Source organism: Natrix helvetica (assembly GCF_964273705.1).
Source record: "Natrix helvetica genome assembly, chromosome: 5".
Lineage (NCBI taxonomy): Eukaryota > Metazoa > Chordata > Lepidosauria > Squamata > Natricidae > Natrix > Natrix helvetica.
Window position 1 is genome coordinate 42,809,725 of NC_138551.1, and position 17,436 is coordinate 42,827,160.

The 17,436-nt window shown below is 36.8% G+C and overlaps 1 protein-coding gene across 2 annotated transcripts in view; it reads right to left on the bottom strand.

Moving 5' to 3' along the window:
• Positions 1–2,143: 2,143 nt before the first annotated feature.
• Positions 2,144–17,436, bottom strand: part of KY (kyphoscoliosis peptidase) — a 33,032-nt gene continuing 17,739 nt past the window's right edge. For both annotated transcript variants that reach the window (XM_081954359.1, XM_081954358.1), the window contains 6 exons: positions 16,852–16,934; positions 13,362–13,470; positions 11,252–11,369; positions 5,236–5,424; positions 4,937–5,127; positions 2,144–3,948 (listed from right to left, as the gene is read on the bottom strand). In XM_081954359.1, the coding sequence (XP_081810485.1) occupies positions 3,041–3,948; positions 4,937–5,127; positions 5,236–5,424; positions 11,252–11,369; positions 13,362–13,470; positions 16,852–16,934 (1,598 nt within the window). In that variant the 3' untranslated portion in view covers positions 2,144–3,040. The remainder of the gene's footprint in view (positions 3,949–4,936; positions 5,128–5,235; positions 5,425–11,251; positions 11,370–13,361; positions 13,471–16,851; positions 16,935–17,436) is intronic.

Here is a 17,436-nt window from a genome sequence, read left to right on the forward strand (position 1 = left end):
AAGGAGGCTAGATATTGGCTAAGAGAGCCATTTTGTTCAGTAGCTAATAAAATGGGAGGCTGGGTTCTAGTTACACTTTAGGCCAGGGGTGTCCAAACTTGGGAACTTTAAGACTTGTGGACTTCAACTCCCAGAATTCCCCAGCCAGCATGGCTGGCTGGGGAATTCTGGGAGTTGAAGTCCACAAGTCTTAAAGTTCCCAAGTTTGGACACCCCTGCTTTAGGCACAAAGTTAGCTGGATGACCCTGGACCAGTCTCTTACACACATACTCAGCCCTAGGAACCAGGTAATGGCAAACCATTTCTAAAATCTTGCCAATAAAACTGTAGGGATATGCTTAAGCATTTGCCAAGAATCAAGACTGTCTCAGAGGCATAAAAACACACACTACCAAGATATGACGGGGGGCTATAGAAGAAACAAAAATCCAGAAAATATTCCCTGTGAACCCTAATGATAGAGAAATTGGGCAGTGGGTCATGTGACTCAGCAGCTCATAAACAACCTATTCTGTGCTTCTTCTTTCACAGGATAAAAAAACAAAAGCATCTCCTGTGGCCACCATTGTTAATGGGTTTGGAAAGAATTCTAGGAATTCTTTGTATGGCTTTCCCTACTTCGTTTACACAAAATCATTGGCAAAGAGCCAAAATCTTCAAAATGAACCCCTCTGGAATAATTTTCTGTAGGAATTTTTTGAAGTATTTTTTTGAAAGTAAGACTCTTGAATACTGTCATCCTCATCTAATGCGTTTCAAATTGTATTTGTTATTTTCTACATAGGGTTTTATTACTCTTCAAAGTTAGGCTGCTGTCTATGATTATGCACCAAGCATTATAGTACAAAACAACAACAACAACAACCCTTTCCTGACTGGTGTCTTCCAAATGCGTTTTAAGATAAACCCCAGAATTTCTACATAGCACAAATTCTTTGCTTTTTAAATAGCTCAAATTGAAGGAAAAATGTCAGGTCAGGAAATCCTTGTTAAATTAGTAGTGAGAACCAGTTTGAAAACAAGTGATGATATTTTCCATGGCAATAATTATTTGGCCTTTCCCTGAATCTGAAGAATGTGAACTACAAATGGGTCTACTGGCTTTCATCACTTGAAATATGTCTGTTTAAATACTTTAATGTATGTTAATGATACCTAAGTAACAAAGCAGGAAAATTGTTTATTTGACAAGAGGTTTTTGTGTGAATCTACAGTTCTGCACAACTGTAATAAAACAGTAATAAGACAAGCAGCATTTGTAAAAGGAATTGCTAATGTTTTCTGGGTGAGACAAGGAACATACACAGTTCTCTATGTATGAAACACATAATCAAAAATTAATTCATGATACAAAATTTCAACATCTCCAGGATCATTTTAAATAAGCTCTGCACCATAAAGAAATCTGCAAAATGTGGTCAGTTTGAAAGTACAATAGATTGAATAATAGGTAACTTTTGTTGAAATAGTCTTTTTTTTTTAATTCAGCAAAACCATAGATTAAAAAGAATTTCTATATAAAGAGAGCACCAGTTTCAATAATAACTTCCTGTATTTAATTATGTAGTAATCTAGTTCAGAGTTCCCCAGCATTTCCGGCTTTGCAGACTGGAGAGGGTGAGAGGGGATGGTTTGTATGAGTGTCTGGCAAGCATACGTGTGCGTGCGCAGCTCAATTGGAGAGAGCAGCGTGCATGTGCACCTGCCGCCGCTCATACATGTGATAATGCACATGTACATTTCCATGGACCAGTTGAAGTCCCCTCATGGCCCACAGGCTGGGGACTCCTGATCTAGTTTGTCTTATGTTATCCTGAGGTACTTCAGTGTGTACTGTATTTTTCGGAGTATAAAACGCACCAAGGTTTTGAAGAGACAAATAAAAAAAAAAGTTTTTGCACTCTGCAAACCACCAAAAATGGCCCGTTTTTTTGCGAAAACAGGCCCATTTGTTTTTTAAAAAAAGGCATGAATAGGAGACTTGCAGAGTGTTCTGGGGGGTCGCCCCCCCAAAATGAGCAAAAAATGGCCACTTTTTCGCAAAAACGGGCCCTTTTTTTGTCAAAAAAATTTGCATGCATAGCCTTTTGGAGGCTTATAGAGTACTCCTGGACGCTGGAGAGGGCAGACTTGAGCAAAAATCGCCCATTTTCCACTCATTGCTGCCTTCCCCAGCCCCCAGGAGCTCTCTGAAAGGTTCTGCACAGCCATTTTGATGAAGCGGGCGGGGTTTAGGGAAGCAAAAAATGCTGTATTCAGTGTATAAGACACACCCAGATTTTTAGCCTCTTTTTTGAGGGAAAAAGGTGCGTCTTATACTCCGAAAAATACGGTATTTCATGAAGTAGCATTTCCCAAAGTAAATAATTTTTTATATAAATTACATAGAGATAAGTGATTCTTATTAAAAACATTCACTATATACTCTAGCCCAGTGAATAAAAATGAGCATATAATTGCATTTAAGGTCTAGTATAAAACTTTTCAGTATTTATATTTGTAAGACAATGAAGTGCACAGAAGAAAGCTTTCATTATACTCTTGTAAAAGCATGTTTCTTCATGTTTCTTCCAATTCTGTAGCCATTTTTGTATTGACAGTCAAAAATGTGGGTCTTTTTCTCTTTTTGGCCCAACATAAATTCTACAGTCTTCTTTTATTATATGTGATAATGTTGAGACCACTGATTTTCGAATCAGTGGTCTCATCTCAAAATTATTGCAAGATGGGTGAGAAGATGCATATAAGTGCTTTTTTATATATACTAGCTACCTAAATAATTTTGTAATGTTGAAATTATGAAAAAGTTTTGCTTGGTTTTTAATGAGTAAGTTACATTTTGTATAAACCTCATGCATCATATAACATCAGTGAAAAGTCTCAAAGGATGGGGGTTGATCAGGTTAAATTGATTTGCTGCTGCTTCAGTAGCATGAGTTTGTCATCCAACAGCATGAAATAAATTTTTCAGAGTGAAATGGATTATAGTTAGATCATATATTGTGCATATGGGCAGATGGGAAAAGTTCAAGTGGCCTATTACTGTGATTCTACTTCATATTTCAAAACAGTTGCGTACAATTTGTAGTTTGCATTCTCCACCACCTCCACATATATCTCTCTGCAGCCAGAAGTACTGCAGGATCCCTCCCAGTAGCCATCCTTACTAAGAGACAAGGGGCAACGTTTTTCACATAGAACAAATGCTTCGGCAATGCTGTGAAGTTTAAGTTTGAACTGAATGTTGCAATTGGCTGGTAGAAATGCAGCCAAAGGTTCCACTAATTCATAGCTCACTGCCCACGTACTATATTTCAGGGGAAACATTGGCCATTTGACATCAGTGTTTGGACAACAGATGAGGTAATTAAAGATATAGTTATAGTTAGAACCAGGATCTGACTTTTCCTTAGCATAAATTTGGAAAGCAAAATTCCCAGCATGTGGAAGATGGATCTTAAAGTTTATTTGGTTCCCTTGTTGTTGTTGTAAGATATGTCGTCGTCTTTCATCTTCACTGAAGTTTACTTTGTCTGACTCCAATAAGGCAAAAACGTCCAAGTCTTTATTGAGGATGAAGCTGAGGTTGCAGCAGCCATCGTTAGTATGAATAACTGGACCTTTCTGGGAAGGTCTGAGGATTCCCTGTTTCTCTGTGAACCAGTTGGGCCCAACTGGTTGGTTGAGTTTCTTTGGGAAACAAACATTCCTGTCTATAGAACTGCACTCAATCTTGTATTCTAGGACAAACCTGTAAACATCTTCAGGGCCTTTGGGCAGTTTGGCAAAGATTTGGAGTTTATGACTCCCCATCTCCTGTGGGTACAGTTCCAGTTTCATCCCATTCTTCTTCAAAGTCATCAGGCTGTATTCTTTTGCCCCTTTCAGTTTAGACGTAAACAGCATTGGAGAACGGCTTTCCACTTCTATTGTGACTTTTCCATTTACTGTAACATGCAAATAAAGAAAGCTAGTTAGAATATGTCTTATTATTGAGAAACACAAATCAATCAAAAAGCTTGTAGAAAGTGATCTGAACAGCTTTGCTGTCAGTCATTTTGGGAATGAAAAGGAGTACATTGTAGTTGAATATTGTGGTTAGAAATTGTTTAAAACCTCTGCCATATCCAAATTCAGAATAAAACAGCAACAGGATTGCAGGTAGGGAGATTTCAGTTTGGGGACTTGTTTGTTTTTATTCTATTGCTAGCCTAATGGAATTGCTCATCATTCTGAGGCAAGATAAAAGCATATATGGTTTTTATTACTTATAGTTCTGCCTGCTCTTTCACTGTTGGATTTCAAAGAGAGTTAAGAGTTCTAAAGATAGAATTCTAAACTGAAAATGTTTGTTTAGTTCAGGCATGTCAGATACGCGTCCTGTGGGCTGGATCTGGCCTGTGCAAGCCATGGCCACCCTGGCCCCACAAGGGCAACCCCCCCCCCCAAATACGTCACAATATGGTCTGTAACATGATCGGGTTTGACACCCCTGGACTAGTTAAACTGCTAATTGACACCGAGGGGACAGCTGAAAACATCAGAAAACCTATGAACTAATATTTATTTATGTTTATTTATATATCAGGCTTATTAACCTGCACCTATAAGTCATTTGTATTGTTAACCTTTCTTTTTTTGTGTTTTCTTTTGAAATTGAAATTTACAAAAAATTCTAGGGACCCCTTCAGACTAATTATGTAGTGGAATTTTGGACTTGGCATAAATTATACTTGGCATAAGTGCAAAAGTGTGTACGACTGTAAAAAATTGAGATCCACAGGTTAGTTCTACCAAGATAATCTTTTAAAATTAATTAAAATCGCCCTAAGTTTTAAATGTTGCTGTATTTTTTTTTCTTCCAAAAGCTGTTATATCTAATAATAATGCTATAATAATAATACTAGCATGGGGCAAGAAGCTGTATGATTGTACCTGTCTGAATAATAGATGTTTCTGGATGGGCCGCCAGCATTCCTATCATGTAAAAGTTACTGGAGTACCGCAGGTTATTTTCATACTGTTTTAATGCCATGGTTGGTTTGAGTAGCTGCCAGTTTTTGTTGTCTGGGAAATGATTATTAATAAAGAGTGCAGGGTGGGTGAGGAAATAAAATTCATCGTAACTAGAATAAAAAGAGAGGGGTCATAATGTTATTGGTAATATACGTAATTACTCCCTGCCCTCACCCCATCCTCACCCCCAGCACCATATCAGAACCAGAGACACGCACCAGAAGATAAACTTGCTGCGACATTCATCAACTGAGCCGCTCCCCCAAGTGCTGTCCACCAAATGCCACTGTTCATCAAGGTAAACTGCATTCCAGGCATGGTCGGAGTCTCCTTTAAAGGTCTGTCCTATTTTGTAGCCAAAGCCTTTAGAATAACCAGATAATTTCATGCAGTGCACCCCTGCAATTCTGAGGGAAGATAAGAATGACTCCTCAGGAACTAAAGATGTGCATCTTGAAAAAATGACATTCGTTTACAAGCATTGTTAATTTGCATGCAGTATTCCAAGAAGATGGCTCCTTTCTTGCATTATTGTTGGTACAATAATGCATGTTGTTAGTCTGGTAGGTAGAATGTTGCTGCAGGGAGATATGTTTACTGTATCAAGACGTTTGGCACTATTTTGTGATGCATCATTTAATTGCTTCTAAAGGTTTGCATATGTGAAAATTAATGATTGACATCAAGTTGTGTTTGTTTCTTTTTTGTTTTGTTTCTAAGGGAAAAAAGTAGTCCAAGAATCTGTTAAAGGCTCTCGTGGAAAATGATCTACTTTACATATTTTTAAAAACAATTTTTATTTGTTTTTGAACAAGGACAAACAGACATAAAAATAAAAATAAAAAAACCATATTCCATTACAAATTGTAGAAAGTGTATCAGTTGGTTACAGTATTTCCATGCATCACTTCCATAGTCACCACCTGCTTTTCATATCAAATCACATATTTTAAATTCACCTATATTCATGTATATCACAATTATTATATCTCAACCTTAATTTGACTGTAATTGTTTTTACATCCTTTTATATATAATATTCAAAATCTAGAATAGGATTATATGATAACATTCTATTAAATCATCCTAAGATCATCCAATCACAATACATCTTTATAACATATTCTAGATAAAACTTTTAAACCTCCTCTCATAATCTCCATGTGTTGTTTATATAAAATTTCATATTATCAAACTAATATATCTATATGTATTGTTATTATTAATCATTATTTAACTATAGCTTTTATCGCTTCATCTTATACATACTATTAGTAAACTAAATTTAGCTTAATTTTTTATTATACATTTTTATTGCATCAACCTGTATCTTTCCAGTAATAGTGCAGTCTTATATCTCTTGCCACTTGTAGCATTAATGTTCTAGTTACTTTCTTAATAAATCTTGTATAAACTTCTCTTGGCAACATGTTCTTCCTTTCGTATCTCATAAAAGCTTGAAACCCAACATCTATTCTTTCCATCAACTTATCTTGGTTATCGCTAGTGCTTCTGTCAAGATTTCTTTCCTTATCTCCGTCAATTTTTCTCTCTTTTCTTCTGTGCTTTGAAGTCTGGGGTAGAGTTCCAATCCATCTATCTCCCCTTTCCATATTCTGCTCTTGCCATTACTAACCACACTCACTTTGTTGCCAGTATCCACCGTTTTCTTATTTCTTTGCTCGTTTTTTTCTTCCATCTTTTGAACTCTGTCCTCCACTTTCTTCATTTGGTAAAAATTCTCAGTTTCTCCATCAGATTTTTCTGTTTTGTATTCCATATTCTCCAATCTCTTTTTAATTCTCTCTGTCACAACTAATAGATTTTGAATTTCAAACATAATCATTTGCAATGTTACAGTTTCTTTTTCCTGCTGACCCATTCTTTCAATTTTCCAGACACTGCCACTATAGGGTTCAAGTCTATTTTAATAAACTTCAGGTAGGTTCATTTATTATCTTTCAAGTCAAATGTTGTCTTCCCTCCAATAGCTAGTGATAGAACTTCCAAAAGGCATCTGTATAAACAACTTGTGCTCTTCCTACTATCACTGTCAGTAAACAAACTAAAAGAACCTTGAATCTCAAGTGATCAAAGAGAAAGAAGAAAAAACAATGTATTCAGCCTCCTGCCTCTAAGTGGCAGTGTAACTGCTTTTGCTCCTGTTGTTACAACCCTCTTTATAATCCTTCTTATTATCTTCTTTATATTCCAAGCTTAAGAAAGAAAAAAAAACCCTTAAATGGAGATCAAAAACAATCCAATCAATCCCATCAAGCATTATTAAAAAAGGAGAATTTTAATCCATAGGTATAAGCAAAAATGAAAAAAGAAGAAGAAAGAATTAATCCATTCAGTTTAAAAAATAGGGAGCCCCTGTAAAAGTTCCATCTGTGAAAAAAAAATTAGAAACTGGATAATACACTAAGTTCAATGCAGATCAATCTCGCTGCCTACAGTCTTCTGTCTTCAATCTTAACTTAACTTAATTTTTTTTCTTGGGTAGTCTCTTCCTCTAATAATAAAATTTCCTCACCAATTCGACACACTTTCTCTTTCCTCTTTCTTCCCGTTCCGGAGCTGTCCCAACTTCAGCAGCTTCATTAGCTGTGTTTCTGTTGGCGGAAAAAAAGGGCTATTCCTGGATATTTCAGGGACTTTGCGGTGTCCCTGAGATCAGCAGGAGGTGCCCTTCTCAATCACAGTCTCTGCGGGACGGTTTAGGTCCAAATGGACCGTCCAGTGGCAGAAATTTGACTGCGATCTCGGAGCACCAAGATTGCACCTCACAACGTCAGCTCTCCTCCTTCTGTCGATCTACTTTACATATTGATCACCTAATATTTTATAAACCTTTTCCATTGTAACAATTTTCTACATAGTAAAAGAATTCAAGTGCAACATGCAAAGATGCACTTCACATTTTTTAATTAATACAATATATTCATTTTGACATGCCACATCCTTGTTAGGTCATTATAATGTGCTTTCCCTGGAGCTATCTTTGCAAGTATTATGGATGGTACAGCTGAAGCAGAATGTGGCTGCTATGTTTCTGATGTATCTGATCTATCCATTCAAAGCTGGTCCCTGTTATAGTCTGCAGAGACAGAATGATTTGAAGAAAGCCAAAGGTGTATAGACAAAAAAAAAATCTAAATCAAAGGGTGAACAAAAATCTCCCAACAACCCCACACTGGATTGTGTATGTTCTGTGTCCAGGAAATACTGACTGATTAATGGAGGAGCAAGATGGAAAGCCAAAGTCTGGAAGGACCCAATGTGTGGAATTAACCTAACCTAAGTTTTTGTCTTTTTACTGTTAAACATTCATCAGTAAGAAATCAGTGTCTAGCAAGGGGATTGTGATAGTTCCCTCAGCTCTTAACAAAGCCAGTAGCTTGAGCAGTGTGATGGTAGATGAAATTAAATTTGCAGCAACATAGATTGAAAGAAACAATTGGAATTGATTGCAGACAGATACAGTCACTGCAGACAGTTCAGTAAAAGCATCTGCTCAATGCACGGAGATGATTAAAAGCAAATAAGAAGTTAGCCTATGCTTCCAAGGGGAATAGAAAATAATCTGGAAAATACTACAAATTACAATGATATTACATGAATGGCATGACCTTCCCATCAATGCTGTAGACAGTTTTGGTTACTTCAGCTGAATAAAAGAAATTGTGAACAACAACAAAAAGAGAAAACAAAACTACAAAAACCTGTGGAAAGTGCAAGAGGGATAGAGAGATTTCAGTAAAGCAAGGGGATAAATGAGACAGTTGGCAGTGATAAACCATGTAGTTGAAGACAAGATAAGTGTATAATCAACGAAAGAAGCAAATGGTCACTTGGTTGGTTGGCTGGATGGCTGGTTCTTTCCTATAATATCTCCTTTTGGGTCACTGCTAGAGTCATAACTGATTTAGGATTAAACTACTGAGATACAATCATTTTTGCCCATTTCCACTTTCTTTTGCCAAGCTGGTAGTTTGTTTGCCAGTTAGAATTGCCCTTAGTCAATTAACTTTGCTGTAACAAATTGTAGAATTGCCAATCTTGACAGCTGTCTGAGTCAGCAAAGCTCTGGTATTTGGGGCATCTTCTGTTTGAAATGGCAAACAGGCAGTTGAGCGTTTTTCAGTATTATAATGAGCTAGAGAAGGAAATGTATAATATTTACGTCAACAATAGAAGTTGATGGTGTCTTGTAAAACCTGTATTTTTCCACAGCTATTTTTTGCATTACCAATTACTGGAACAAGGCGGTAAATTGCTTTCTAGGGCTTGGGCTCAGGTTCTTCAGAAAATTTATTATACTCCCTGACTGTTCTTTGTCTCCCAACTGTTGTCTTGCAGGCCTGCCAAATCAAGCAGCTGTTTCAGCAAAGATCCTACCATCACAATGTCAATGTTCTTGGACTTCATTCAGCATTTAAGCTAAAATCTATGAGAATTTTAAACCTCAGGAAACGTAATAGATAATCAAAATCTTAGGGAGAAAAGATTATATTCATGTGTGGACATTAAACACCCTTCACTTAAATTCGCCTAAATCGGACAAGTTAATGCTTTCCATTGACTGTAATATAATGAATGGCCAAAAGAAGAGAGATTTGTTTGTGTTATCTGAATTTGCTCCATAATCAATTATAGTTACAATTACAGACCATGGTTACAATTAAGCATGATACCGTTGTCAGTAACAGTCATTATGGGTGATGTTCTACAATGAACCTAATTAGAATCCTGCTGACCTAACAAATGTCATAGTATCCAAGATCAAGTAGAAGGAAAGCAATGCTCTCCTCCACTTGCCTTCCTTATTTGAGATGGGTGGCACTACAAGTACTTTGACATGTAGAAGGAATAAAGTTTCAAGTGCTATTTGTTAAAGTTTGGTATGGGAAAAAAGTTGAACAGCTCTATTTCACCTTTTTAAAATAAAATCATGAGAGCAGAACCCAATTCTGCCTTAATATTAAGGGGAAAGTTCTATTTAACACACAATTTAATTTCTCTGAAAAGGTTATTAATGCGTTGCTAAATTTTATATTCAGTAAGAAGTAGACATGCAAGTGTAACCGGTTGAAAATATATAATTGTCTTTTATGTTTTTATGCATTTGTTTGTGCCCCAATATGTCCCTGCTTTGGAGATTTTAAAGAATTTATATATTTATGTATTTATTTATTAAATTTATTGGCTGCCCATCTTACCAACAAGGTAACTAGGCGAGTTACAATCATAAAACATTGTGTGTGTGTGTGTGTGCGATGCATACGGAGAGCTTTTGCTTGTTCTGACTGCACATGAATGTTTGTGGTAAAATGAATATAGATCTATTTAGTTAACACACTGCTACTGTCAAACATGCCTATAAATGCTACAGTTATTAATATATATTGTAAGAATTTTAATACCTCAACATGCGTCTTCAATCTCATTTTGTTTTCAGTAGTTAGTTAACTTCCAGGTAATTCAGTTTTATCAAGAGTTCATTTACTTAGTTGATCAAAATGGTTTTTAAATGACATTTCATAATTTGTTTCCTAATGCCAGATATTTTGCGTTGATGAGATATTTTTGTAAATATATTTCCAGCCTTTGGATGTCAATATTAATTATATCTTTACTTCTAATGAGTAATGTGTTGGAAGAAAGCCTTGTTCAATATTAAACTAAGAATCTGATGACACTACAGAAATACAGAGCTTCAATTTACTTCCAGTTATCTCTAATTTCAAAATAGGTGAGCTCCCATCAATTAGATTTCATAAAATAAAATTATTAGAAAACTCCTACAGATGGATAGATTGGTCTCTTCCTTAAAATACTAACTTGCATACCTTAAATCTACCCTTCTGCCTTACACATAAAAGGAATGCGGATTCACAATTCTTTTCTTGCAGGCAACCCTGTTCCATAGCCTTCAGACTTTTTTTTGAACTTCAAATATAGAGAAAAACACAGTACCGCTTCTAACTAAATTATCTTCATATTCACATCTGCCGTTATGTTAACACAATGTGAGTTTCAGCAGATGGTGCAAAATAAAATTATAATGGGGAAGAATGATAAGCAAAATTAACCTTTTTAGGACTCCTTGCCATTCAACAACACAGGTTCAAAAGGATATTTCAGATTCCTTCTACATGTAAATGGAGATGGAATAGATACATAGGTGATTAAGCAACTGAATATGGCCAAACATTTTGGAACTTGATGTACCTGCACATTTCTTCAAAGAGGCAAGAGTATCCCTCACAAATGCTCTTTCCACTCTGCAGGACATCTTGGGGCTTGCAAGACAGATCCTCTTCATTGAAGAAACTTTCATAATCATATTCTGGAGGAACAATGGAACAAGTAATACATAAAACAAGCAATGTGAAGTTACAATAGTTTCTTTACTATGGAACTACCTCCGAGTACTTGTTCCAAGGTAGATCATGTAGATCTACCTTAAACAGCGAGTGGATAAAAAGCTAAAATGTACAAGTTTAATTACCATTTTTTCAACCTTTCTATAATAATCAATGATACCTTTAATTCTGATAAAATAAGTGTTATTTAAATTTCCAGCTCAGCTTAGTTTACACATATGCTTTTTGTATGCATTTCTCCTAAGATTTTTTACACATTTTTAATAACTCATTGTTCCAAATATTTTCCTGAAAAAAATAGTTATTCATCAGTTTTGCAAAACAGATATAACAGCTGAAAGAAGGAAGCTGGGATATCCAAGAAAAACAATACTTTATATATGTTTCCTGATGATAGGCAATTTTTGGAAAAGCATCTGAAATAAGATATTTCCCATGAATAATAATAGCTATAATTTTCCCCAGAAGGGAGATATTGTAAATCAGTGGTTTGCAACATGAACCATATGACTTCTCCCTTCCAGGATCATGCCACATTTTTAGGAAGCCACAGTAAGCTTCTGAGAGAACCACTCAACTACTAGGAATGTGATCAAATTATCATATTTCTCTCATCTCGTTCTGAATGCTAATTTCAGCATAATTGAAAATTACAATACAGTTAACAATAAATATCAACAGTAATTATGAGGGACACTCTGGGAAAGCAGGCTCCTTATAAAAATTGCAGACACTTGTGTTGCCTTCCTCCCTTTCGATTTGAACCTTCTCCCCAGCGGCAGTACGGCAAACTACAGTTGCGGCCAGAATTTCTGTTATGAAACAAGGTGATGGTTACGTGAATTGTGCCTGATTTTATGATCTTTTTGTCATAGTTGATTGCTGCAGTTGTTAAGTGAATCACAGGCCATTAAGCAAATCTGGCTTCCCCCATTGACTTTGCTTGTTGGAAGCTGGCTGGGGAAGTCGCAAATGGCATTCATGTGAGCCTGGGATGTTGCAACCATTGGAAATGCATACCAGTTGTTAAGTGCCTGACTTTTCATCGTATGACCATGGGGATACTGCAGTTGTTTTAAGTGTGACCACCAGTCATAAGTCACTTTTTTTCAATGCTGTTGTAATTTCAAATAGTCGCTAAACAAATGGTTGTAAGTCAAAAACAACTATAGGACAGTGATGGCGAACTTTTTCGGCACCAAATGCTGAAAAGGAGGTATGCACACTCGTCTGGGCTGCAACCTGGAAGAGAAACTGCCCAGGGTACATGTGCACGCCCAAAAATGAACTTCCAGTTTCCGTTGCGCACATGCACATCAGCCAGCTAGTTTTCCGGGTTTCTGTGTGTGCATGTGCACGTGACAATTAGCTTTGCCTGGTGCACATGCTTACGCAGGAAAATGGAAGACCAGCTCTTCCAGTTTCTGGCACTACCACATGCGTGAAGGCCAGCTGATTTTCATGCACGCATGTGAAACCTGGAAGACGAATGGGTGATGCCGCATGTGCCAGGCAACATAGCTCCGTGTGCCACTTCGGGCATGTGTGCCATAAGTTCGCCATCATGGGTATAGGATGAGATAGAGGCAATAGGAAGCACTCATATTTGTGCATTTCAATTATATATCTTGGGGTTCTTTTTCAAAACACAACAGACCCCCAAAACTTACAGACATATATAAATAACCACCAGTCCTGGTTCCAGTGCTCTTTAGACCTTTGGAGTATAGGTCAATCAAATTCAGTGTAATTTAAAAAAGAACCCGACAATCAGAGATACATGAGTCTCAAAAGGGGGGCATGAGCAAAAAAGTGTTGAGAACCTTGTTCTAGACTATACTAGGTCCCCCTCAGTCATATATTCTCATTCTAGGCTGTCAGAACAGAACAGCAGGCATAAATACAAGGCAAACAATGAGCCTTACCCACACATTTCATAGAAAGAGACTGCTTACCTATGTGGTGGGTTATCCATATCCAAATGGCCCTAACTTTCTCCAGGTCAGTATGTGCTACACGGAGCAAGGCTTGCACTAATTCTTCCACACTGCTTTTGACATTCACCTGTAATTTGAGGATATTGGACAATAAGATGCAATTGAGTTCAATCCTTTATTTTCTAGACCTTTTTTGGAAACAGTTGGCAAAATGCTTCCCCTGTGCTCTGCAGATGCACATTTGATCAGACAATTGATTTCCTTCTGTCAAAAAAACAACAACCCCACAGAAGTTCATAGTTCGGTTTAGGATAATTTTAGGGGTGATTGGAGTGGAAGGGCAAGCTTATATATTTGTACAGGAGCCTAATTAAACATTGGATTTAAGATAGAGCAGGGTTTTCCTTAGTGTTGCTATACTGTACTTAAGTTTCAAAGACACTGCTAGGAAGGATTACTTTACTGTTATATGTGTACAGTTTATGAGTAGCTATAACTGATTACAATTCAATTATTTTCTTTCACAATGTATCCTTATCGAAAGCCAGAATTGCTGAGTTGTCAGGCCAAAGCAGAGATTTTATTAATCTGTAATTTTCTCTATTGGCTGATCAAGACTATATTCTAAAAATTTGGAAGTTGCATAATCAGAAGTGGATGGAGCCAATGGATCCAATCTGAGTCAGGCAAGCAGAATAGGTACCTACAATTATTTATTACAAGATGTCTGCGTAACTGGGAAGAGAAAGGAACATGGTTTTTGCCATACATTAAAAACATTTTGGAAGCTGTAGAACACAACTTCTGAGATCTGCAAGTGGGCATTGCACACCGCCCAGAGGCTACCATATGAGGACAAACTATGCATTGCAAAGATTATTCGGAGGTGAGAAATGCTTCCAATATAAGCTAATGAATCCTGTGCATGGATTGCCCCGTGACTATATAGGACAGACAGGGAGGAAGTTAACCACCAGATTTCAAGAACACAAGTGAGCAGTCAGATAAGGAGACTCAATCTCATTGGTAGCCTCACACTGCAATGACTTATATTAAATTTTGCAGCTACTAAGATTGTTGGATGAGCAGGCACAAAAACAGCCAGGGAAGTGATTGAAGCCTGGGAAACAGGCCCCCCTCGTCAGTCAACAGGAGTGCTAATTTGCCACCATTTTATCAAGTACTTATCAAGGTGAGGTCTGGGCAGCACAAGCAAGTGACAGCCAATGACTTAATAACCAGACATCAACACCCCAATCAGCATCTAAAAAGCCACCATATAAATACCACACTCAGAACAGCACATACTCTGCTAGAGAGGTGTTCCCTGACGATGGGCTCCAAAATGAGTCTGAAAGCTCAGAATCTGGTCCTGATGACTGACACAGATTGGATCCTGCAACATTATCCTGGGACATGTATATTCACCTTCATTCGTGATAAATATCTCATTGTAAGGAGTCGTCGGTGCTCTCTGAGCTTGGTTGTTTTCTGGGAGATTATTTCATTGTCTGCAAGAATGTCTGCAAGAAAACAACCAAGCTCAGAGAGCAGCAAGGACTCCTCATTTCAAGCTACAAATATTGTCTTTTATTGGCATCTATCTTGGGTTGTGAATGTATTTGTAATAAATATTTATTAACTTGTATTGAGTTACCTATGTGATTTTCTTTGCAAAAGTGGTAATAAATCCTCAAAGTGAGACATCTAAGGAATTTAGAAGAAAACAAAACGTGTTCGATAAGATTTGAGATGTTTCTTCAAAAGCTTTTATAGTTTTGTGACTAATGATAAAAATGGATGCAAATTTAAAAATTCTTAAGGAGGAAGATCAGAAAAATGCCTTGGGAAAATACCTTAACAAAATGACAGAATATATGACACAAAGGCAAATGTTTAAGTATGGTCCTGGCATTTTCAGCTGAGAGGTTGTAGACAAGGGAAATTTCCTACTGTGAACTGCTAACAGATAAGGCTGATATACAGTATTCTTCAGCCTTCCAGTTTCAAGATAGTAGAAATTGGAGACTTGCTGATGGTCAACGCAGTCTACGCAAGGATAGATGGGAAAATAATTTTAGCTTGTTTTAATACAGTTTCTTGCATTTCTAAAATTTAGCAATCTGATTGGGAAATGGTTGATATTTTACCTAATTAGATCTAAACTCGTATATTTCAAAAATTCCTTTCTTAATCTGATCTATTTAAAACATGCTGGACTTCAGTTCTTATGCATGCTTTTTGCTCACCGTTATAGGAAAAGATCACCCATTTAGATAGCATCAGAAAAGCATCCCAGCATTTGCCAGGATCCATCAATGAAACATTTATTCTGTCTGCCTCACACTACTAAAGCAACTGGACCACTCAAGGTAGTATACATATCAGGTATTTTTTGAGCAGTTTTTCTCAATGAAAATACAACTTCCATTAGGCTACCATTTTGAACTAGAATAAGTTTGCATTTTTCTTCAAGAAGAGAAAATGGCTTCCTTAACATAATTGTCAAAGAATGAGATCAGTATACAATAGAAGATACAACACGGATGCACAAATACAGATACAGTAAAACTCTCAGATGGATCACTTGTATACTATATTTCTGTGATGGCAAACTTATGGCACACATGCCAGAGGTGACACGCAGTCCTCTCTGTGGACATGTATGCTGTTGCCCCAACTCAGGTCCACCGCGTTTCTCCGTGGTGTTTCACCCCATTGTTTGCAGGGAAACAGAAGTTTCTCTGCAAACGATGAAACAGAAGCTAACGGGAGAAAAAGATTGTGCCTATTGCAGAGCTGCGGGTGTTAAGATGCCTGGCCTCCCGCCAGCCAGCTGGTTTGGATTTCCAGGGGGCGCGCGCCTTCAGGTTTGGGCACTCAGTGCCTAAAAGTTTCATCATCACTACTATATTCTGTTCAAGTAGAACTTGTCTGAAGCAATAGATTGCAGCCATCAAAACTTAGCAAACTTTATAATTTGTCATAAGTCTGATAGCTGCAGCACCTATTTTCTACAAATCAGATATAATTCCCAGGATCCAAATATTATGAATTTCTGCTGCAGTTCAATTTACTTCCATCTTTCTCCAAAACAGTACTTGTGTGTGTGTGTGTGTGTGAGAGAGAGAATATGTATTAAATCAACACTATTGTGTAGTTTTTAATTCACTACGTATCTGGATTATCAGCTTAGCTATTAGCAGCTCTATAAATCTTGACTAACTGTCAAACATGCTAGTAATTTGGACATACAACATAATTATTGAAATAATAATATATTGTATATAAAGCAATTCATCAGCATAACTACATCAGCATAATTTAAAATAGCTAGAAAAACTAAATAACTAGACTCCACGTGAATTCCATAATGTTGCTGGAAATAATTAACACTAGCATCTATGTAATGCAGTAAACACTAATATATCCAACACCATGGGTTATATCTAAAAAGGGTAGCAACTCTATTTGAGGCATGCTGTTATTACTTTCAGAATTTATTTACCTTTTTTGCATATGCATCCACTTTTTCAAATTGCTCCAGGTCCAAAGGCATAGATTTTAAGCATGATTTGTCCCATGGATAAGCTGGAAATAAACATGCAATCAGGAATAATTAGGATGACCGGATGCAGAAGCTCTATCTTCTTCTGCAATTGATCTCCCTAGATTAATTATTCTAGAAAGAACAAGCCAACAACCTAGTAAATTAATTTACAACAATAATAAGGGCTTCTATACTTCAGGGTTGCGGTTTTTTTTTTAGCTCACGGTACATATTATGTTAGCACAATAAAATGTTATGTAAAATCCTAAATAGCATAACTAAGAAGTCTTAAAGATGCAGCAGTAATAGCAGAGAATTAGGCACAAATATGACCAAGCAAGTGTATTTGCTATGTTTGTGTCAATCTGGCAATAAGAGCAGTAAAGCAAATGTATACTGCTTTCTACTTAATATGTGTACGGTTTCTTGTTCAGTGGCCTTGCTTAGGGCAAAATAGATGAAGTAACTTGCTCCTAAGCTGACATACTTGTGAGATTTTGTCTGCAAATAGCATCATTCATATTTATTCAGGTTAGATGTCAG